Here is a 22,694-nt window from a genome sequence, read left to right as displayed (position 1 = left end):
TGGGACTCGCCGGCAAAAGATGCAACGGCATGATTCTCATGTACCACTTCTAGAGGAGCCGAAGCCCTCAGAGTGGTGATGTGTGTAGATGGCACCTCGCTTACTCGAGCCGAGCGCACTACCATGGCTCAAACGTCGAGATGATCCCGCATTGATGTACGTGGGCATAGTGTGGGATCATGGCTATACACTCTTTTTAGTATCGCAAGAAAAGTTGCCGCCTTTGTTACCTCCACAGATGATAGAAGTTTTGATGCCCGTGGCAAATTGATGGCGATGGAGGGTTCGTACAGCTACAGCACTCTCGAGCAGTGCTCCCCTTCAGAGCCGATGTATGATCCACAATGCATTGACCTCGAGGGGGTGATCCAGCAGGTGCCGGCAGGAACACATCGAGTGGAGGGAGAGAGGACAAAAATACCTCCTTGGAACCTTGCTCGTCGCCGTGCTGTTGAAGCGGCAACCTCTGAAGCACTGCAAGCCCGTACCAGCATGTTGTTCGACGTACCGCTCTGGTGTGAGTGTAGATATGACGTATCGTAAAGGAGGAGCAGCTGCGATGTTCAACTTCCCTAAGCTCCCTTCCTGGTGGCAGACTCGTGTTGCTGAAGACCGATCCCATCGTAGAGGAAAAACCGAAGGATTCTCATTCGAACACGAGGCATGTCACTTCAGAGATAGATGATGAATGCTTCTTGATACTTGTGCTTGCCCATGCCTTTCCTGATTGAATCACTGAGTGGTTTCCTGTGGCCATCTACTAGAATTATTCAGTATGATGATATGTCAAGAATGTGCTTCGGAAAGTAGTTGATAATTACTCATGTGTGCGAGCGTGGCCGCCACGTATGTACACTCATTCGAACACAAAAAACCGTTTTTGGAAACGTCAACGTCCAATACCGACTTCCCAATCTCGCATCTCATTGCGATCGTAGTTGGGATCAATGAACGGCATAAACAACGAGTCCATCAAATTAGAACCACATATGTAGCAGTCAGCTGCTGGGTCCTTGGGACTGTCCGTACCACTCTGAACAGGACAACACCGTACTCTCCCACAGCTCCGGGCAGATAACTCACCGCAGGTGGCATCAAGGCGATTGCTTCCTCAAGACAGTCCTTATGCATGGTGTGTCCACAAAGGAATGCATAGAACCCACGAGAGTAGATGATTTGACGACAAAGATCGCACCTGCACGAGGATAAGCGTCAAAAACCAACATATCGGAAGCAGGGTCCAGGCAAGATCACCAGCTCACCTCTGGGTCTGCGACAATATCACACATCTTCCAAGACCACCCTCAACATTGCTGCCATCACTCGGCCCACCGCCGAAGTCTCGCTCGACAGCCTGAATCATACAACGGATAGTCCTACTCGCTGACTCGTGTAGGATTCGATTACATCCATAGTCTTCTTATGCTGTTCGAGCTCCATATTCAAGAGATGTATGTCAGTCTCATACCTACCCATAGAGGACACTTCGATGGACAGTTTGAGGAGTATATCGTGCCCTACTGATCCAGGCTCTTCTCAATCTCCGACCTAAACATACCCAACGTAGCGCCATTGCTACTGTTCACAGGTATCGAACTGAGCACGTCTGCGATGGTGAGAACCTAAAAGGACATACCACTGGGCATGGGATCGAATCTCCTACGTCATCTGATTCCTGATAGAACTTCAACAGAGCATTCATATCGCCCTTCTTAGCCTCATAGTTCAGGATAGTCAACCATATCTTCCTCTTCTCCGATTTGCTCGACCGGCATCTACCAGCTCGAATGAAGCGTCACTAGCAGAGCTCCTAGTGCTCACCTCTGTGCATTGTGGATGGCCAAATCGAGATCGTCATGCTCCAAGGCTACATCAACTGCGAGCTTGTACTGCCCTACAAGACCGTACCTGAACGAGGCCATATGACAGCGCCGTCCTGTTGCAAGGCGCCGTACGCAACAGTGAGAGCTCTAGTCTTCCCCATGCTGTAGCAAACCCTCAACGCGGAGGTGACGTCAAAGTGCGGCATCTCGCCTTGAGTCCTGATGTACCTAATAGAATAGATCATAGAGGATCCTATCAGGGGCAACCTACCGGCAGAGTTCCTGCTCCTCCCCATCCTCATCGGGCTCCATCGCCTTCAGCTGGGTCAGCAGGTCCATCAGAGCAGTCCAGGACGAGGGCTCACCCCCAATGAGCTGCATAGTGCGAGACAAACCTAACAGGGTCTATTCGAAAGTATGGTGCCAGCCCAAGAACTATACGGTTTCCTCCAGGAGAGCAGCAACAGTGAGTGAGGTACTTGGTAGCAGACGAACGGCGTATCTGACAGTGTGCTATCGCGGCCATCCTGCTGGGACATCCTGCTACTTCCGAGTTCGGACCAGAGGCTAGGGCTACTCTGAGGGCTGGCAGGAGCCGACGAGGGTCCACAGTCTGCCAAGACCCCACCCCCGACCTCGGCACGGCTATCAGGTAGGTGATGAACTGCTCAGGATGCGCACGGAAGAGTACCGGAGAGAACCTAGTGGCACAAAGCACACCATTACTCCGTGGGCGAAGGCGTGAGCCCTCAGAATACAACATGCCTACTCGTAGATCAGATCGTCCCTTTCTTTGGTGGCATCATACCGATACAGCTGCTCCAACGCCTACTCGATGGGATCATTAATAGAGCTGATTCCAGGCATGGCTCACTCGCTCAGTCTGTGCTCGTGTAACCATCGTGTCAACCGCCTTTCGTATGTCGCCAAGGGACTCAGCTACGAGCACTGTCGAGTCGTAGAGTCCACTGCTCTCTAGAAGTTTATATAACTAGCACAACGGAAATGCTCATGAGGCTTGAGTAGCTACATGCTTTATACCGCCTGGATGCACGCCTCGTCCAGATGCGGTCGACAAAGCCGAACTAGGTCAATGAGATCACGCTGGAGGTCTGCGGCCTGATCGTGGTCATCCCTCGGATCCTCAGCAAATGCCCGGCTCAGCAACAGGGTGTATCTACAGCAGGCGTGAGAGCAATGCTGAGTTAGTATCGGGGGCTCACATCTGGCCTGCCCACAGGAACATGACCGGGACTTGTACTCCTTTCCGTCGAGCTCCACCATAGACTAGACTACGAGTCAGCTTGGTGACGTAGTTCAACTGAAGTCAACACCTTCAACTGTAGCGAGCAAAGACCCCCCAACTGACCAGAGCCCTGTGCTGATCTTGTGAGATGAAGGCCAGACAGACCTCCTCAAAGGATACGGCGGTGGTGCCGGCTTGTGCCAACTTGTCGGCTGCTGCGATGAAGTCGTTCGATCGAAAGAGCTCCTGATGCATCGAGCGTCTCCCCAGCTACTGCCGCCCAAGGGAACCCACCTCCCCTTCCGCTGCCACGACCAACGCCTTGTCCTCTGCGTTCGGTGCCACTTTCAACGCCTCAGAGAAGCTCTTGCGGGTAATCAACTGTCGCCATACCTGCAGTGAGGGATCTCGGACGACCAGCGACGACGCTGTGGGCCCACCTGATCTTGCTCGTTATTGAAATGGAGCTCGTAGACTCTTCTATCGCTGTACAAGGCAACCTCCGCACAGTCGTGTGGCTGGACCAATAGTGACCGTACCTGAGGGCTCAGGGATGAAACCATCCCTAAGGCGACGCGCATTACATTGCCATATTGGGCACTCGGTAGGTTGAGGGAACACACCATGTCATAGGGAGCAATTCGGGATACTGCTACTATGCGGGAGGAGTACAGGAGTACTATGTGATACCTAACAGAGGCGACCACTCACTGGTGGGCTAGGACCACTCATGGGTTGTACTTGGTAGGAGCGCACGCCCTAGGATACTCTGAGCTGGTGCTAGTCGTGGCATTGTGCTTGCTGGGCAGCACGTTGAGGGTAGGGTATGGTATCTGACATTGGGACAGGTGTTGGTGGATGTGAGGAAGCCGGGGGCTGCCTTACGATGGCTGCTTTGGAGTCGACGACGGGCTGACGGCTTTGGGAGGTGGCTTGCGGGAGGTCAAACTCTACCATGCATGAGGGGCTGGCCCAGATGACTCGGCCCTCGGTGGCTCGAACCTGCTAAGTCGTAAGGCACAATCCAATGCCAAGCAACTTACATGGAGAGTGAACCCTTCCAGGGCCGGCCTTGCTACACGGGGCGTCTCATAGAGTAACTAGAGAACAATGATACTTCCCAACAACGTTACGCTACGTGGCGCTCTAGACGATCTACTATGAACGCCGATGCTATTCAAGGCGGCAATAGCGCCTTCATAACTAGTGGGGGCCGCGAGTAGCAGGAGGTGGAGCCTACATGGTCCCTCTTGACGACGGTACCGGAGCCAACTCCGGCAAAGAGGTGCTCGACATTGGGACCACCAGTGAAGCCAAAGCTGAGGAGAGTTCTGTGAGGAGAAGTGTTGAGCACGGGACTATTGGGTACAGTAGATGAGCCTGCTGGATGAGGCAGCATAATGAATGCGGTGGGCCCGCGCGGGGTTGGAAGATGCGAATGGCGGTGATAGCGGACTGGTTCGGGGACCATGGGGGCAGTTCTGAGGTGAAGGGCTGATGAGGGCCTCCAAGCCCGAGGCTACCCATGAGCTGCCTGAAGTTGACCTCTCGACCGTTGGCTACTCTCAAAAGGAAGAACACTCCAGCTCGTGTGCCTACTACGACATCGCCGGTACCTGCAGAACCTCCTAGCATCACGACCACAGTGGCTGCTAGGCCTACTTGTCTGTGTCAACGCTCCATCACCAGTGACACAAGCCTCGGGCCACTCGACGCATTCGATCTGATGACCACGGAGCCTAAGGGGACCACAAGACTACGACAGGAGAGGGGGGAGGGGTCACCTACTTGGTCAGCTCAACAGCGGAGGGGCTGTCGAAGCTAACGTAATAGTTAATGTTGTTAGCCGTAGCTATGATGCAGTGGAAAGCCGATACAGGGTCGAGGAAGAGCGCGCACACGTTAGCGAACGATGCCGAGGTGGAGCCTGAGGGAGCCAGATGGGGGCCCATGGCAGCCTTACGGAAAGCCTACCTCGAGCCTGCCCGGCTGCTGCTGCAGAGGGGAGTTGGATCTGCTCCACTTGGTTGTCATCGGGATACCATCTATATACAGAACCTAACACAGGACCATGAGGAGGCTAGGCGGTAGGCCGGTCTAGAGTACTCCTGTGAGTCCCCGTAGCATAGTAGACACATCTGTTAGCAACAGCTGCTGTAACAATAGCAGTAGAAGCTGTGGTCTGCAGGAGGCTGTCGGAGCGCAACAGCTTGACGGTGAGGCAGGGGCTCCCATGACCTGAGGAAGCATAGGAGGGTAATGAGCTGTCTGTCCATGCTGAGATATACTTACCATTGCATGCCTGAGACAGGGCTGACTCTAGAGATGGGAATAGGGCGCTCGCCTTGGGCCGTCGCTCGGATGACTCCATGAGGGCAAGGCTTCAAAAACGCTGAAGTGAGTATGACGATCAGCCGACGAATAAAAGCAACAGTAATCGATCGAATGAGGAAAACGACACAGGCCGTGGAGGGCATGCTACAGGGGAGTCCTAAGGGGATCTCGGGGCGAATGGTCTCGGGAGGAAACCACTAGGGGAAGTGTTGTTGAACAACAGCCGGGCTCTACGGCCCGGGGCCGCCCCCCATCTCAGATTTGTCGTGGCGGGTCGACTCACTACACCACCTCCCGTAGACCCCCTCTTGGCCGTCCTCAAGATAGAAGGGCAGTCGTTGGGAGCAACCCATAGCACAGGGTGAGTACGACTGATAGGGGCCATCGAGCTACAGTCTGTATAGAAGCTCCTACCCGATAGAGGACCTAGATCGGCCTTGTAGTAGCACCTTGGGCTGCTTACGACGCTCCCTCACGCGGAGGGGGTAAGCAGGTGCTTTGGGCACCGAGGCCAATCTGACCAGAGTGACTGCGATAGGCCTTCAAGGGCATCTACCTCTTCATTAGCTCATTCGAGCTCGGAGGCTCTGGAATCTTCGACCGGCGCTGTAAAGGGGAGCCGTGGGGAGAAGGGTCCTGACAGATTCCATGGGAGACTGCCATTGAGGAGTAACACACCCGTCGAGGTGAGGCCATCATCCAGCGCGGGGAAGTGTCCCTCGATGAGTCGTTGCCGAGCCGCTTCCATACAGTCCATGATGAGCCAGGGGAGTGGGCTGGCAGGGGCTGAGTAGGTCGATATGAGGAGAGGAAGTGTTGTAGTGGTAATACGGGTGGGAGGATTGGTCGAGCATTGTCATTATCATTATCATCATTATCCTCTGTGTCACTGGAAAGGCACGCTACACCACGTTCGACGTCGACTAGAAGGCGCCTCAGCTGACGGACTTTCTGCTCCATATGGCGTCGATGCTTACGACCACGTCGACGAGGGCTCTTCAACGTGACCAGAGCTGAATGCTTGCACGGGGTCAATGACCCTGATATACATCATAGCAAGAGGTTGGACGGAAGGATGATGCAACAAAGATGAGAACAGAGAGGTTGGAGAGAGCGCGGTTCAGCATCCAGTCAAGAGAATCCCACTACCCTTCTTGAGACGGCTCTTCCTCCTCTTTAATTCATCTCGAGCAAAGACTGATGAGCCCTCGAGATCATCGCTGGAGCTCGATGAGGAGTAGGGCTGACTTGAACAGCGTGACACAAGAGCCTCAGACACTCCAGACGTATCACCGGAGCATCAATCTCGGTAGCAGACGATTCCAACTCCTCAACGCTGCAGAGATATCCAGAGGGTGGGGAGAAAGACAGGTTCACGGGCGACGCAGATAATATCGCCTTTTCCTGGGAGAACTTTATCGCCTTTCCACATCATGATGATATAAACTCACCCGAGGAGAGTCATGTACTTCTGCGAGCTCTCCTCCTATAGAGAGTAGTAAACCCGATCGAGTCTATGGAAACTCACCTGACCACTTCGCCTTAGCTGCATTGCGGGCGGACTCTCGTGCTTGCCGGATCTTGGAGTCGAAATAGAGCATATGACGCCTCGATTTGTGTACCGCCGCCTCGGCTAGAACCCGATACCTTACCCAAGAAGAACAGGGAATTCCCCGCTGTGTTATGAGAGCTCACGGAACGTCCACGCCATCCAAGAGGTTTTGCAGGTCGTCGTCATCGTCGCCTTGGCTAGTGAAATCACTAGCCTTGAGCAGACGAGCGACCGTATTCTTCTGCTGTTGAGTAAGGTTATGGTCCTCAGACTTGACCAAGTCAGCCAACTGTGCTTGTACACTCTCCAGCTTCTTCTGGAGGACCGCCATACGGAGGGCTTTCTGATAGAAGACTAGCTCCACTATGGCTGAAGCGTCGGCGGCACCTCCTCGTTGTCCTTCCTTAGCAGGAAGATTTCCTCCTTAAATGGCCTCACTAGCTCCCTTCTCGTCCGATCACGGAAGGCTGTCCGCATATCGAATCGGGACTCTGAGTTCACCATCCTATGAGGTGTAAGCACGCAGCAGGTCACCCTTGGCCTCATCGGGTTCGTCCCTATCCTTGCCATGCCCTCGAGGCTTCTCCCGGACCACCTCACTTCTCTTCTCAGTCTGCGAGACTCCATCTCGCATCTCGGGCACGGGGCTCGATATGCTCCGCTCTTCCTCTCCCGTCGGCTGGATCCTTTCCTCGAGGACGACCTCCTCCACCTAAGGTCCCTATCACAGAGACGAGAGATACTAGACGGACATGTAGATAGCTGAGCAGTTCGTCAATGCTGGCCTCCTGCCCATCATCGCTGCCACTGACGAGCCCAAGGATGCGACCGCTAAAGTAGTCCAGGAAGTCAGGTAGACCACTCTGGTTGGAGCTGAACGCTAGATACCGCGCCAAGGCTAAGAGGGCCGATCCTCCAGCGGGTCTATCTCAATGATTATGAACCCACCATCCCTAGTGACTACTGATGTCCTCTCAGTGAGAGCCTTCCTTATCGACCCACTACGGCTGATGATGAAGTGCCTCAGAGCGTCTACTTCTCCAACAGTAGCACCTTATGCCGATCAGAGGCCTCATAAGGGAAGGCTAGAGCCTACCAGCACACTCAACCCCATATCGGTGGCGGTACATGCTGAGCTCCTCCTTCTCTCCCTCAGTCAGCTCTTGTGCTAAACGATACCTCAATTAGGAATAAGTGGCTACCTCCTTACCACCGCATGCTGGACATTGACTGCTTTTATCCCTCCTCACCCTCGCTGGCTTCTCCTCCTCTACCCGTTGCTGTTGCTGCAACAGCCGAATGACTCGAGCTAAGAGTCGGCCCTACTACTTGATGATACGTGGACAATTCCCTCTGTAAGGCTTCACGGTCTTCATCAAGTCTTTTGATCTGTTCATAGGGACTCTGTCGGACCACCCTCTCCCCCTACTACTCTAGCTTCGAATGCCTCCTCTAGCTCCCTAATCCGCCCCTCATACTCACAACGTAGCGCCTCACGTTCCTCCTCCAGTCTAGCAGTGTGCTCCTCTAAGGCCTTGGCCCTAATGATGTTCTCGTCATGCTGCTCACGCTGCACCTGACTCTTTCGAGCAGCAGCTAGTTGAGCTCTGAGGGTCGCTGCCTCCTCCTGACCTGAGGCCGACCCCACAGACCATCTAGATAGTTCCAATTCGACATACTCTTCTCTAGGTCTTCCCGCAACGTCGCCATTTCCAAAGACGCGTGTTGTCCAGCTGCCGACTCTGATGATCTGGACGCGGCCAAGGATGCTCGCAAGGCGGCTTTCTCTGTGTCCTGATAGTCTTCAAGTGCTACACCAGGTGAGGCAGTAACATGATCGGACCCATTTGGCTAGTTGCCGTTCGAACTCCCTTTCTTGATTATGTAGTTTAGATTCTGCCTCCTTGAGCTTACCCTCGAGATCTGCCACTTGCTGCTGTAACCGTGCGGAAGCTTCCTCATCTACTACCGCTGGACTCACGGGCTGAGAGGGCATCATGAATGCAGATAAGGGATCGAGCCGCGGACGCAGGCTGATAACTCTGCGACAGTCCATCAGCAAGGTAAGAGGACAGGACAGCATATAGTGGTTGAAAGCATTAGATACCAATAAGGTCGACGACCAGGCCCCGCCAAAACTATCCCTATCACTACTCCAGCTAGATGCTGCTGTTTCACGTTGAGCCTCTCGGTCAAGGCTTCTAACTCGCCAGGAGGCAACAATTGCAGCATGGTATTGACCTACGCCTGATGATGGCTGAGCATGCCTGCCATGTTTTGTCCTACAATAACATTCCACTTCACAAGGTGCTCCGATACGAGTTCACGGAGACAGCTGGCGGCTATCTCCTCTGGTGTCTTCGGTGTCACCGTCCCTTCCTGATAGAAGGCTGGCCCTCGACACTCATTGCACTGACTAGGGTACCTCCTGTAGCTGAGCCCTCAACTGCGATATGACCATTAACAGTCGTTCTGTGGCCCTAGCAATAGCCTCCCTCACCAGGTCTCGAGTGGGGGGCTCCAACACACCGAGGATCTGGACTTGGACCTCTCAATGAGGAGTGCACTGAGACGTAGCTACATCGTAGAAGTAAACCTCAGTGTTGTCGAGCCTCTTGAAGACCTCATCAACTGTCCATCCACTAACTGGCAGTTTAATGGAACCGACCGTAACAGCCTCTCCGTCCTCTGTAGGGTCACCTGGATGCTCTCAGTTCAACAAGGAAGGCGGAGACCCCGACTTGGACTCTACTACCTGCGAACTCCTTGGAAGACTTGACGGATACACTGAGGCAAGAAACCCTGCTGCTGCTGGATCAGTACTGTAGGGGACTACATGTAGGGGGGATGGCTGTATCCGAGGTGAGCTGAAAGTTCCTGAAGAGCCAGCTTGGCATCGTCGAGGCATCGACGCAGGTATCTGCTGTCGACATGTATAGTAGTGTTAAAGCCCCCTCAGTTGCCGTACGCTAGCTCCCTATAATAACCGTATCTCGCAGCATTGAGGATCGCTGCCAAAGTGCTGATACGCCTCTCCAAAGCCTAGTCAAGGTCTATACAGTATATGAGGCGTTAGACAGAGCGATTCTACTTCATTGAGTCTATTAAGGGACTGCACGCTTTTCACAGATGCTAGTAGCTTAGGCTCTCTGTGCCAGTCGGTGGGATCGACGAAGACCGAGAGGGAATGCCAGGTGCCCAACGCCTCTGCCCCCTTGGGGGACCATATCTCGTCAGCATCTGAACATTCAGCCTATCTTCCTCCCGTGTGGAGATACGACAAGGGCGACCAGAAGGCCCAAAATAGATGCGGTAAACGTTTAGGAGTTCGGAATAGAGCAGACTATTGTAGATTGCAACTAATGAGACCTACACGACTACGCGAAGAGAACAAAGTCTTAATTGGCATGCGAACGGGGCACCAGGGAGAGTTGATCCTCTATCACCTAGCATCCTCTTTACTCTACCATACTCATCCTCTACCGCCTTCAGTTCCTTTGTGATAACATAAGATACATCCAAGGTAAGAGGATGCATGGGAAGAGGTCAGTTAGCAGTTCACTGCAATACCCCGCAAACGCGGCTTGTTGAGGGCTCTGGGCAACAGTCACTATACTAACACAAGTGGCTGGGGCCGACGAAACCGGATGAATATGTTACGCATATTAATAGTCGTAGAGCTTGGAAGCGTTCTGTAACACCAATGCGTACAATAGCCGACTGCCATTCTGTGGAAGCAATAAACCCAACCGTTTCCCATCGAAGAAATTTCTAGTTGAATACTGATCTCAGGAGTGCTTTCGAAAGTGCTCAATTGAAACTTTCGCACACTCCTGGGAGCTCTAGTCTCAGGAGGCTCCAGCCCGCTCCTGAGGTATTATTATGAATTCAGCGGAGCTAACGAGTGGCAAGCTCGAGACAGGCGAACTATTTGAGCGGATTCTGGCATGGTTCGAGCTATTCTTGAAGATTTAATGATAACTGGAGATTTTGTAAGAAATAATTATCAATTATGACTTAGCCAAAGGGGCCATGCAACTCAATAACTCGAATAGTCTTCGACGCACTACTAGCGGCGCAAGAAACCTTACATGCGCCTGAGGAATTGACTGACTGTGGGCCTGTTTCACAAGCAACTTAAGGAGTTACTTGAGGTATACTTAAGGCGTTACTTAAGTTTAAGGCGCAATTTGCTCCTATGAAACAGGCCCCTTCTCTTAGCCGTTTACGTGCACTTCTTGCATTTAGGTCAATTTAACATTCCCATGCCCTTGCGTTTTCTTAGGAGGCTCCTACAGGATTTATAGGAGCTCATTCCATTCTTTCACTAGTGTACTCTACTACCGTCGCCTCGCTGCTGCTGCTTCGGGAACGAGGCAACACTCACAACAATAGGGTGCGCTCGAGGTCCCAAGGCAAGCGTAACCCAATTTCGAAATATCAGTTTCACTCGCCTTAAGCACACGCCTCGTCTGTTGCTTGAGAACGCTCTCAAGGTGTTGGCGGGTCCTACACCAACTATACTGAGGGATCAGTACAGTTGGTACTATGCATTATGCCAAACTATGGCAAGTTTGTGCGCCCCATAAGGCTGCACGCATGCGCTCATGGGGCGCACTATCAACGTGTCTCCTACTACGTCACAGAATCCTGTAGGTCCAGCACCTGCAACAAATTGATGCGTAGTGTCTCATGAGGAATCTACCAATGGTCGTGAGGCGTTCATCACTGTTACATTGTGATCGTGTTCCTCCTATGGGGCCAGGCGTGGCAGGTTCGATTCTTATGGTAGCTATTATCGTTGTATGAATGCCTTGTTTCAGGTCGAAGGAATAGCGGTAACGAGAGTGGGCAGTACACAACCCTGGCGCTCTACGAACCAGCCCGGGTCTGTCCTATAGGAGATCAATTCTGCCTTGACGTGTTGAGAGATGTGTGGACTTACTGCAGGTGGGAGTCAAGCCTCACCTGCCAAAATGAACCTCGGTTGACTTGCAACTGCGTTGATAACACTGCCACACCCACATCGAATACGTCGACTACTGGGCTTTCACCACCTACTTCGATTAACAATAGCCCATCGTCATCTACTACTATTTCCACTGACGGGGGGAGAGGGACTGATATGAAATTATGTTATCTCGGTTCACCGAGTTTTCTGGTATGCAGCATAGTGTATTGTCGTTCCGACTGCCTCCTTGTTTCCGCCCCTTTGAACGAATCTGTTCATCGGCGTTTTCAAGACCTCCATCATCGCGAGGGCATGCATCAAATTCTATTTCCCCGCCTTCACAGTCTCGAATCATAGTTTACCTTGGAAATCCGCATCGAACTGCGATTTTTTGTCATTGACCTTTGCAGCTCCGTGTCCTGATAGCCAGAGTGGGACTCGCATTCTTTTATGGTCGCTGTCAGCATTCGGAACGTTTGTACTCTGAATGAGGAAGTGCCCCTCCCCGCGAGCATTTCCGCTGATATTCTCCAGTCCTCTATCTCGGATGCGGTGTGTCGCGATTGTGTCGATTCATGATGAGATTTTCTGAGTCTGACGTGTCGAGTATGATGGCATTGCTTCACGGCTCGTATTGCAGATTGACCGTTACGCTCCTCAAAATGGTTTTCAACATTCGCATCTTCCTGGTATCCATTTTGTTGATGGCGGTCTCACTGTGGATGAGTGCATGCGGCTCAGCACCTACTATTCGGCCCTTCACAGGTTAGTTTCCTGGAAGATAGGATTACTCCGCACACTTCCCGTAGGAGTTACGGTATAGATCTCCTCAGGTTCTCCGACTCAGCAACCAAGTTCAACCACTCCAACCGGTTCGACAACATCCACGACGAGAACTCCAGGTGGCCCTACTACAACAGCTACTACTGGCTCTGCTACGACAACTAGTGGTGGCCCAACTACTAAAACAGCTACACCAACTACTACTAATAAACCTACTACAGCCACTACTACTAATAAGCCTACTACAGCCACTACTACTACTAAAAAACCTACTACGCCCACTACTACTAATAGGCCTACTACAGCCACTACGACTAATAATTCTACTACTGCGACTACTACTAATAAACCTACTACTGCAACTACTACTGAAAGATGATCCGTTGCAGATCTACTACATCAACTCCCAAGATATCCACCAACACAACAGTTACTATCAAGTCTACTATTACTACAGCGATCCTTATGAAGTAAAGACACCTGCCAACCGTGCAAAAGTTTATATCGGGGTTGATCGTATACGAGGAACGTGGTTTATTCTATGATGTGGTGTTATTTGTCCTCGACTGTGATCTTGTATGATCCATGACGGGACAATACACCATAGTCAAACTATCTATATTATTTTATTTCTGGCTTGGTCCAGGTCTTCAGAACCTCATTAGCGAGACAACTCTACCTTACGTTCCATCATTGCTCAAACAAACCTAACTCAATTTTTCCACGCTGATGATTGTTGAATTCGGGGAGTGATCCAACTCGATAAACGCTAATGCAAACGGGAGGGGAAACAATCATCATTAATATAACATAGGATAGGCAATCAATTCAGCATCAGCTTCTACCAGATCCTCGATAGGATCGTTGTTCTCCTGTATAGCATACAAAACTACACTATATAGTTCAACGAGTGATCGTTTGATCCTCATCCACGACGCACCAGTGACACCTTTGCTAACGTCGATCTCCTCGGTCTGTAACAACTGGGCGCCTCCTGTACCGTAGCCCACCATCGCCAATGGCGCATGATAGCATCTTGAGGAGTGGATGACAGAATGCAGCTCGAGACCAGTCTTGATAGTGAAGTCGGGCCCCACCGCTCGCATACTGTACTTGCATGGCTCGGCCTTACCAGGATGACAGCTGACCAGGGCGCATCCTCGGGCATTCCAACCATCAGGCGTTCGAGGGAACACCCAGCCTTGATCGAAGGCGACGAGAGCCACGCGGCTGAGGTGATGACCATCACCAATCTGATTCGTAACAGTGAAGGTTGCTCTGCACTCAATGGCCTTGTTCGGACTGACGGCATGAAGCTGATGGCGACCAGCCTTCAACTCGGCTATGTCGCATCCACCGTCGAATTCATCCAGGCTGTACTTGGCAGTGATTTCAGGAGTACCTAGCGAACACCGTATAGGCCGCCGAAGGACTCGAGAAGGGGGGTTTGATAGATTCAGCTCGCTAGGCGGAGCTGTCGAGCGTGTGACACTCGGCAAGATAGTGATAGCTCCGGTGAGAACGACATCTCGAGAAGATCGAGGATCCATATAGACTGCTATCGGCTGCCCAGTACCGTCATATAGCCCACCACCGTTGCTGTAAGCTGCTGCGTTGTTAGCAGCGATCATACCAACTCCAAGGAAGCGGGCCATGGCCTGTTGCTCCATAACGACATTATACGATGGATAAGCCGAAGCCCATGAAGTCGAGAATACGATCAAGGACACACCATGCCTTCTGACCATCTCGAGGAGGTTCGATACGAACAATAAGTCGTAGCATACGACCAAGCCAACCTTTACAGCAGGGTTCTGTGGTAGCGCGAACACGCCGAGCTTCTTCGCTACGGGTTGGTCTAAGGCAGGGGCCTCTCCGAAGAGATGCCACTTATGATAGTATTCTAGTACGGCACCATCAGGACCGAATGCAACTTCAGTATTGTACTGCTCATCAGATGTAGGCCTATGAAGGATGTTAGCAACTAGGGTGACGTTAGTAAGGCGAGCTAGACAGCTGAGATACGGCAGAGGATCCTCGCACTGCGAAGACTCTAGGCAATCGAGTTTTGACCAGCTACAGCTAGGCTCACTCCAGTTGATGGGAATATCTCCGTGATGGGCTATGAAGGTCCCGGCACGGCGGGCAGCTCGGTCGCCTGCATCGGTGCCATTGTAGTAGCCCAGTATCCAACCCCACAGTGAGGCCTCAGGTAGGACCTGATACAATGAAGTGGAGAAGAAGCCCCCAGCTATTCCACAACGAGGCGGTGTATTTTTGGCGGCCCATGATCGAACTGACTAGATTCTCACCACTATATCAGGCCTTGTTTTCGCCGTGTTATTGACTAGCTTGCTGAGACCGATCAGATCACGTGCCAAGTTGGCAGGAGGAGGATCAGTGATGACGGCTTTCGAGGCGTATTGGATTGCTGCTGCCCTCACGACAGGTCTGGCGTCGGCGATGGCTATCGCTGCTATAGCCAACCACAGTGGTAAGTACAACATAGTAGAAGGGAGGATGCAAGTACGCGCTGAAGGTACATACTAGACATGCCATAATAGGCGCTTCCAACGAGGAAACGTCACGACTTGTAACGATTGATTGATTGCACACCGATCAAGGCGGCATTAGGTACAGGAGCTACTGTGACAGAGTGATACAAACACTGTCCACAATCCTTAACACTCACAACTTTGATTCAGACCAAGTTGATCTTAGTGCAGTTCGCACTTTGCAATGGTCCTGCTCGCGGCCGGTTATGGATAATTTCCGAATGCGACATTCAGAACTTTGTCGCAAAATGGATGGATCCGTGTTGTAGTTCAATCACTACGCAAGAAGCTATCACCCAGTAACTGCTAGAACAAAACTTTTTTGTATCAGAAACCGTGGCTCATGCCAATACGTCGCAACAGTCGCTAGCTTATATTGTCTAGTACTCATCCTCATCGTCAACCTCGGGGTCAACAAATACGATGGTGGTCTCGGCATGGTCGAAGGACACTTTATGGTATCTGATGTCGACTATATAGGATGGTACATGCTCAGCGCACCATACGCTGCTGCGTCATCCAGTCTAAGCTTTATCTCAGCAATGGCCTTCTCTAGAGGTTCGCCTAAGATTCATCGTAGGTCAAGCAAAGATATTAACCGCTCCTACCATCCTCCAACAGCTCCTCCAAAGTATACTTCTTTAAAACCTCTTCAACGTCAATCGTGGCTTCCCGTTCGAGGAACCCTCGACCGAAGTCCTTACCGAATCTATAGACCATGCTAGTGCTTCGAGGGTGGCATTAAAATGATCACTTATAATAGATCTCTGGCATCCAATGAACCTTAGCTGATATCGAGCAGAGCATTCTTATCTCAACGTTGCGGCCGTCCTTCGTTACGAACTCCTTTATGAATCGTTTCTTAGCAGGTATTTCCCTCATAGATACTAGTCGCTGCCAGTACGGTATTATCAATACCGCCTACAATATAGAAACAGGTGTGAACGCCCTACTGAGGCCTATGCCGCTAGAGCCGTTTGCAGACCCTGTTGACCGCGACGATGGGTCGTGTGAGGGCCCTACTAGTGACATACATGGGAAATTCAAAGACGGGTCGCCTAGCCACGAGCAATAGGAATGAAGTCACTGAATTCGTCAGGACACTCGGCAGTGTTACGAAATACTTTTAGCGTTGTTGATGCCAAAACACTTGAAATCGCGTCGTGAACACCCTTCAGATGTATTCTTGAGAGAAGGATCCCCTCCTACCTGACTGGAATCATACACATAGGGCTTGACATTTCCGAGCCGGTCCACGACAAGGGCTACGTGCTGACCTGAGAAGTTACTAGGATTGAATCAGCAGCCTCAGTCAGACGGTACCAGGTACGACTCGGACGGCCAAGAAGCCTCCCAAGAAAAGAGCGACACTGCCTATGCAAATGAAGAGGTTCTTCCAGTTCTGTTGGAGCCACTCGGCCTTCCCTTGCCATGTATTCCCCCAAAAGCGTTGTGTATCACTGGCAGGGAAGTTGTGGGTCAGATCTAGTAGCCACCGACTGCGTCGTAAGACACCTTGTGTACCCCGACATAACGAGGATCGGAAGAACATCTGAAACCAAGGCAGAATTGTCATAATCGTTGTTGAAGATCAACTCTTTCGATTCTGGACTTCTCCTATGACTCGGGTTCGATCCCCGGTAGCGCTATTTTTTTAATATTCGAGTTCTATCTGAGGTACATTAAATGCGATGGCTCTTCGTATCATCGCTCGCATCCGTAGCGGTCCCATGGCCAGCATAGGCCTAGGTAGGCCTTTACAGCGCCGGACAGCCCTCATGCGTAAAGGGCAGACGATCACCGAGGTAATATCAGGTCACGTAGCGGTTGTCGTAGGCTGGTATTCAGACAGAGGACGTCATCACACAGGAAGAACTGACTAAACTACAGTACCAGTCAGCCATTATCGTGTCCGACCCTATTTGTGATGTCGGCGAGAAGGAGGTGGTCTTGTCCTGGCATTGAGGGGTAGACCGTATTGGCTCCGTGCCATGCTTAGGTTAAGGATTTTCTAATTCCTACCAAACCCCCCGCGAGGCTCCTTATGGATTGGCTACCCAAAGTGAGATGGTGAGGGATATTCATATCCGATGTTCATGTTGTTGTCAGCCCATAGGGGACTGGCTTTGGTGGAGGTCAGGCCGAGCCAAGACGACTGAGAAGCTGTTTAGGTTGGTATTGGAGAGGTTGGAGAATAAGCCTCTGATGGAGGCCTTTGGCATCACTATGGGATTCAACCATCAGTTGTATTGGCTTACTCTACATGCTTGGATATTCCATCAGAAAATGGTAGCGTATAATAGATATGCTTCTTGGAGGAGTAAAGACATTATTCTCAGCTGCAAATAGGTGACGACCGAATGGACTACTACTTTTTCGAACATATATGGGTGCTGCCCAAGACGTGGTTGCTCATTAAGAGAGTCCCCGACTATCGTTTCAGCTCGGAACTCAGGAACACGATGGAGTAGTAGATGGTCCAGGGTTCGATCCTCGGTGACGGCTCCTCCTCAGGTACAGCTATGGTGGGTGTGTTGCTCTCGACAGGGCGTTACGGAGAGGGGACATCCTTGCTGCTAGACTGCAGGAGGTAGTCGACCTTGAGCTACATACCCACCTTATTGTTGTCCTTATCAGCAACTTCATGCTAATATCCACAGTGGGGAGATACAGAAGGACGATAAGCGACTGCTTCTATTGACAAAGTACACCGTGAGGTAGCCCTCAATGGGTCTGACAGGTGACAGGCATTGAGTCATGTTAGGCAGCTATCGTACATCCTACGGGTGCCACATGATGATTTCATATTCGCTAATTTTGTATGGGCTGATTTCCCCTTACCATCGTACCCAGCCCGTCCTCTTCCCAATAGAGGAGCCCTCATTGACCGAAGTCGTCCGACTCGCATGCCATCTATACAGCGGAGGTGAATTCGGAATAAGTGTATGTACGTTTCTGACATCTCTATAGTAGTTTCGTTGTCGTACCTCATCACAGTGCTTTGTGATAGTTTTTAAAGGCTGGTCACTCAATGACAACGGCAGCGGCGGCGACTAGTCGGCTGAGTCAAAAGGCGATGGAAACTGTCCGACAACGGAGTCGGAGTATTGCTGGAGATCTAATGCCACCACCTAGTACCGATCTCGGCCAGCAGTTGGCAGCCATAAAGATAGGCTCGGTAGTAGAGCTCTCACTGGGGGGGAGGGAGATGGTGTTATCTCAGAGAGGCTCATATGAGAATGTCCTTGATACGATACAGCAGTACGAAGCACCTTTGAATGGGCCGGAGACGGTCTACGTTATGAGGATGCTAGCATTCAATCCCCCTATCGAGAGAAAGAAGGTCGGGGAATGCTGAGACTATGTTGTATAGAAATGTTATGTATCAGAGAGATGCCTTGGCTCGACGAATGCAGGCTCATGCAGGCTGGAGTAGTATAGAGGAAGGCGTCCGGCAGAACGCCCCTCTCCTCAATATGTCTCATTTGTCATTGCTCATAAATAGGCTTATGGTATTAGGGAGGTATTACTAGTCCTTCGCCTTGTCTAGGGCATCTCAAGGTACTGGGCCTTCATAGAGCGGCAGAGTCGGAAGAGGTGCGGTCAGCAATGCTACAGAGTATACCCAGTATGTACCAACCTCAGCTGTTATCAGTAATAATAGCACAGCTGGGGGTATCGTCCTCATTGGCTGGTGTGTGATAGATTCTAAAGGCATTAAACGGCTTCTCGCCTATTCCGATGGACCTAGTTGAGATGATTGAGCAACGGTTGATAAAGGTAGTGGCCGGGGGGTAACTTCGTACAGCATGCTTTGAGGCCTCAGCTACTACGGAAGGAGAATAGTCATATAGCAGATGATGAGAATAGTAGTCGAAAGAGGCGACCGTTGCAAAGCCAAGAGCGTGTTACAGTGGAGGGAGCTCTGTCCTTGCTACAGAGGTTGCCACTTATATATGGGCATCGTATCACCACAGGTGATCTCGATGTTAGGACTAAGCGCCTACTAGCATGTAAGCCTCGAGAGTCGTGGCAATGTAAAGTACCTGGTATGTTGTCAGTGTTGACGAGACGAGTGGTGCAGCATTGTGAGTCGGAGGAGGCAACTCCTGGTGAGCTGGCTAGCAGTCTGATATCGGCCTATCGTTGCCTTGGGGATGATCATGCAGTCGTTAAAGCATTGGAACAGCCCTTTCTGGACAACTCTAAGTGATCGGGCATGATGGGGATGGGGGTCCTTCCTACCGTCATCTATTAGGTTGATATCAGAGATCGATACGGATAAGTTGACGGCGTTAGGGGCGTGTCGTAGGCTTAGTTTTGGTGTTAGATCACAGATAGCGAATGAGTGGGTTCAGAGGCACCCCCTATTGGGTGGGTATATGGCTCTTGTCTACTATTGCTGTATTGCTGCTTACTGTCTTAGCTATTGAAGCCATCCGAGCACTACGGTTTTATCATCACTTTGGTGAGATGCCGCCAGAGGCCAAGTTGACGATGATAGAGAACTGTCAAGAGTTGTTCAAGTCGGCTAGGCGCTCGAAGATGCGAAGACAGTTGGGAAGTGCTGAACTCCTCCAGCTATGCCTCAACGTAGACCCCCTAGTGTGGAACTGGGGCCTCATGAGGGATATGCTCAGTAATGGAGACTCCTAGGGGCCGACTTATAGCCTTCTCTGTCAGCTGCTCTACAGGCCAGACAGGAAGAGTTCCCGGCTCCTGGCCTATTGAAGGTGCTCCAGAAGGTGGCTCACCTTAGACTCCTAGAGAAGCACACGGGTCTTGGCAGTAAGGTGGGGGGTATGAGGGAAGCGTAGAGGGTTATGTGCTTTAGGAAGGGTAGAGGAGCTTGTCGAAGGGCTTACGTTGAGGGGTGCCGAGGCCTTCACGAATCCGCATCATTTATTGGAGGCAGCCACTGTATTGGGAGAGTTGGGCCATTATAGGCCTAGTTACATAGAGGCGCTAACGACACGTGCGTTAGAATTAGCGAATCAAAAAACGGTGGTGAGCGGAGCGATGCAGGAGGAAGATACTGGTGAAGCTGAGGATGTTGGTGAGGGGAAGCCAGCAGAGGATGAAGGAAGCGTTGAGGAAGAGCAAGAGGAGGCAAGTGTAGAGGAGGGGCATCATGGAGGTGGTCGATTGTTCCCCTCTGGCATGAATGGCTGGGATGACTACATCATAGCTTTCAAGAGAGCTATTGAGAAATACCAACCCGGTACTAGTCCAGAGGCGTTGGATGAGGCGGTGGAGGGTATCGTTACTGATGAGCATCGGTTCAGCCAAGTGTCTATGAACTCCCTAACCTATCTAGCGACCTTCTCGGAGGGGTACAGAGGGAGGTGTCTGGAAAGGATGCAGGGCATGATGAAGGTAGTAGTAAGTCGATACGGATATAAATTACTGTGTAATGGAGCCGATTCCATAAGTAGATAGTGAGTAGCTATAGTTGAGTAGTATAGGACTACAGCCTAGTGGCAGAGGATATTACGGTATGAGCTTCTAGGTCGGGACACCTGGAATGGTTGGTGGCGGCTTTTATTGTGCTGATCGAGTCGAATTGAAGCAGACTTCGGTTGACTGAATTTCTATGTAAATCTGAATACCGCACTTTATTGAAATCGCGCTGTGAGGTGCCTGTGTCATGAGCTCATTAATAGCTGTGTCTTGTGTAGGATGTCCCTATCAATCGACTCATCCGACTAGCCCTGCATGGGGGCAATAGGTCTGATGACGATGCACCTCTGGCTGTTGGGGAAGCCGAAGGTAGTCAGCTCGCCTTGTGTGGTGGTGATGGGCCTTTGTCAGTGGACTTGAAGTCTATGGCATTGGTAGAGCTCAATGGGCGGATCGAGGAGATACGGAAGGAGCCTCCAAAGTGCGCGGTGATGATTGATATCTGGTCCCGGTCTACAACGGCATTGCCTGATAGAGACACAGGTGGGATAGTTGTCTGTCTAGGTAGGGATGTTGTCTATCCTATCAGTATTGACTACGTTGGAGGAGGCACTGATCCCTGATGTCCTCGGCACCAAGGGCCTCGACCTTATCAGTGGGGTAGGGTGCTTGCATCTGAAGGAGATGGCGGCGACCTCTCCTTCGGGAAGGGGCGACAAGGTGAGGGGGTTGGGGAAGCGATGGGGCGATGGATGGGTGGTAGATACTATGCAAACTGATGGACGAGGTGCATAGGGTGGCTACTGACAGGTCTCCTACAGGGCCTTTACGTTCCCCTGTGGGGTCCTTCCCAGAGGTCGCTATGTTGGCATACTCTACTGCCGTACTCCACTTCACATCAGGTAGTAGTAGTAGCAGGATGAGTTAAAGAATGATATGGCTATGATGATATGCTAGAAGGCCTCTGTAGGAGCCTTTGTGAGGGTACCTATGATGAGAAAACATCGAGAGGTTACAAATGTCTGAGCCGTAACACGATTGCTGTATTAGTAGAGACCCTGGGTTGTAGGCCTTTCCCTGGTCAGGTAACGATGGTAGAGGTCTGCCTATAGACGTCTGGTCACGAGTAGCAGATTTGGTGGATAGAGCCTTCAAAGTCGGGGCACTGCACAACCCAGCCAATAAGGCCCATCTGTGAGAAGTTCGATGGAGAGTGGTATGGATTAGTGCGCTCAGGTGGCGCGTGACGGCGTGGTGGTGTGCCCTGAGTCACACGACCCCGGCTACCGTATTCACGGCGGTCCATCGGAGGTATCCAGAAATGACTGAGGCCATCACGTCAATGGTAGTGGGGCTAGGGAGGGTCCTTCTTGGCATCGGTGTGGTAGATAACACCAGACCCTGAGGAAGAGGAAGAGGCCTTCACAGAGCTGACGGAGGGGGAGGGCATGCGGGAGGCTGAGAGGATGCTCATACCAATGATTGCCGCCACCCTTAGTGACCTAGGGATGGTCGCACAGATGTCCACGGTGGGAGGACGGCATATCGTGAGGGGTTACGTCTATGTGCAGACCGTACCGGGGACGCCCTTCTCCCCTCATCTAACTCTACGCTCTCACAATGTAGTCATACAAGCAGCTACTGATGAGGACTTGCTATGCTGGGCGGATAGCAGTGATCAACGCCTCAGTGGAAAGGTACTGCTGAAGGGTATGAGCCTAGGACAAGGACTGTTGTTGTAAGTGCCGTGATTCGCCTTCTCTCTCAGGCGGTCCTGTTCGAGCGTCTATTAAAGACAGTCGGTTATCGAACGATCTGGCTGAGGTCCGATGCAGAATGGCAGAGGCTTATTACTCAGCCTAATACACAAGGGGAGATGCAGGCGAGAGTGAAGGAAATGATCAACGAGGAGGAGGCCGTGGGGAAGGGTAAATGAGCGGAGCGAAGCAGATCTTTACGAATGGTGTTTCTCATACGTCGCATGTGTTTCTGTACTTGAGGCTTTACTTGAGTTTGAGTGTTTCACATTGGACTCTTGCATGTGGTTTTA

The 22,694-nt window shown here is 51.5% G+C and overlaps 6 protein-coding genes across 6 annotated transcripts; 1 reads left to right on the top strand and 5 right to left on the bottom strand.

Annotated features, from left to right (window-relative positions):
- Positions 1 to 889: 889 nt before the first annotated feature.
- Positions 890 to 3,695, bottom strand: Pmar_PMAR018075 (hypothetical protein; the record flags this gene model as incomplete). Its single annotated transcript, XM_002780979.1, has 15 exons — positions 890 to 1,033; positions 1,084 to 1,195; positions 1,263 to 1,354; positions 1,381 to 1,468; positions 1,522 to 1,622; positions 1,664 to 1,775; positions 1,822 to 1,908; positions 1,956 to 2,051; positions 2,095 to 2,218; positions 2,424 to 2,524; positions 3,047 to 3,144; positions 3,193 to 3,315; positions 3,364 to 3,462; positions 3,510 to 3,608; positions 3,654 to 3,695. 15 exons carry the CDS (start codon positions 3,693 to 3,695, stop codon positions 890 to 892), a joined length of 1,518 nt encoding a protein of 505 aa, XP_002781025.1.
- A 102-nt stretch (positions 3,696 to 3,797) lies between these two features.
- Positions 3,798 to 5,440, bottom strand: Pmar_PMAR018074 (hypothetical protein; the record flags this gene model as incomplete). Its single annotated transcript, XM_002780978.1, has 10 exons — positions 3,798 to 3,902; positions 3,955 to 4,071; positions 4,113 to 4,169; positions 4,310 to 4,388; positions 4,424 to 4,685; positions 4,732 to 4,808; positions 4,858 to 4,996; positions 5,044 to 5,127; positions 5,176 to 5,307; positions 5,362 to 5,440. 10 exons carry the CDS (start codon positions 5,438 to 5,440, stop codon positions 3,798 to 3,800), a joined length of 1,131 nt encoding a protein of 376 aa, XP_002781024.1.
- Positions 5,441 to 6,733: 1,293 nt separating this feature from the next.
- Pmar_PMAR018073 (M protein, serotype 5 precursor, putative) lies at positions 6,734 to 9,888 on the bottom strand (the record flags this gene model as incomplete). Its single annotated transcript, XM_002780977.1, has 16 exons — positions 6,734 to 6,807; positions 6,932 to 7,050; positions 7,099 to 7,298; positions 7,343 to 7,446; positions 7,490 to 7,667; positions 8,009 to 8,047; positions 8,158 to 8,241; positions 8,285 to 8,344; positions 8,388 to 8,587; positions 8,635 to 8,749; positions 8,799 to 8,939; positions 9,110 to 9,196; positions 9,242 to 9,334; positions 9,381 to 9,491; positions 9,537 to 9,655; positions 9,792 to 9,888. 16 exons carry the CDS (start codon positions 9,886 to 9,888, stop codon positions 6,734 to 6,736), a joined length of 1,821 nt encoding a protein of 606 aa, XP_002781023.1.
- A 2,962-nt stretch (positions 9,889 to 12,850) lies between these two features.
- Positions 12,851 to 15,196, bottom strand: Pmar_PMAR018072 (Vascular non-inflammatory molecule 2 precursor, putative; the record flags this gene model as incomplete). The annotated part of the gene is made up of 4 exons (XM_002780976.1): positions 12,851 to 12,865; positions 13,535 to 14,091; positions 14,266 to 14,908; positions 15,002 to 15,196. 4 exons carry the CDS (start codon positions 15,194 to 15,196, stop codon positions 12,851 to 12,853), a joined length of 1,410 nt encoding a protein of 469 aa, XP_002781022.1.
- A 428-nt stretch (positions 15,197 to 15,624) lies between these two features.
- On the bottom strand, positions 15,625 to 16,126 carry Pmar_PMAR018071 (hypothetical protein; the record flags this gene model as incomplete). The annotated part of the gene is made up of 4 exons (XM_002780975.1): positions 15,625 to 15,706; positions 15,733 to 15,808; positions 15,853 to 15,953; positions 15,999 to 16,126. The coding sequence occupies 4 exons, from the start codon at positions 16,124 to 16,126 to the stop codon at positions 15,625 to 15,627; spliced, it is 387 nt and encodes a 128-aa protein (XP_002781021.1).
- An 809-nt stretch (positions 16,127 to 16,935) lies between these two features.
- On the top strand, positions 16,936 to 22,580 carry Pmar_PMAR018070 (hypothetical protein; the record flags this gene model as incomplete). Its single annotated transcript, XM_002780974.1, has 27 exons — positions 16,936 to 17,049; positions 17,081 to 17,188; positions 17,244 to 17,306; positions 17,354 to 17,533; positions 17,584 to 17,711; positions 17,759 to 17,834; positions 17,882 to 17,956; positions 18,255 to 18,422; positions 18,468 to 18,587; positions 18,634 to 18,756; positions 18,806 to 18,898; positions 18,950 to 19,024; positions 19,071 to 19,257; positions 19,306 to 19,453; positions 19,503 to 19,618; positions 19,671 to 19,883; positions 19,928 to 20,032; positions 20,079 to 20,620; positions 20,923 to 21,013; positions 21,056 to 21,187; positions 21,234 to 21,364; positions 21,408 to 21,546; positions 21,730 to 21,838; positions 21,881 to 21,989; positions 22,033 to 22,173; positions 22,216 to 22,341; positions 22,413 to 22,580. The coding sequence occupies 27 exons, from the start codon at positions 16,936 to 16,938 to the stop codon at positions 22,578 to 22,580; spliced, it is 3,780 nt and encodes a 1,259-aa protein (XP_002781020.1).
- Positions 22,581 to 22,694: the final 114 nt, after the last annotated feature.

The sequence above is a fragment of the Perkinsus marinus genome, assembly GCF_000006405.1.
Source record: "Perkinsus marinus ATCC 50983 genomic scaffold scf_1104296943930, whole genome shotgun sequence".
NCBI classification, from domain to species: Eukaryota; Perkinsozoa; order Perkinsida; family Perkinsidae; genus Perkinsus; species Perkinsus marinus.
This window is presented reverse-complemented; position numbering and strand designations above follow the sequence as displayed.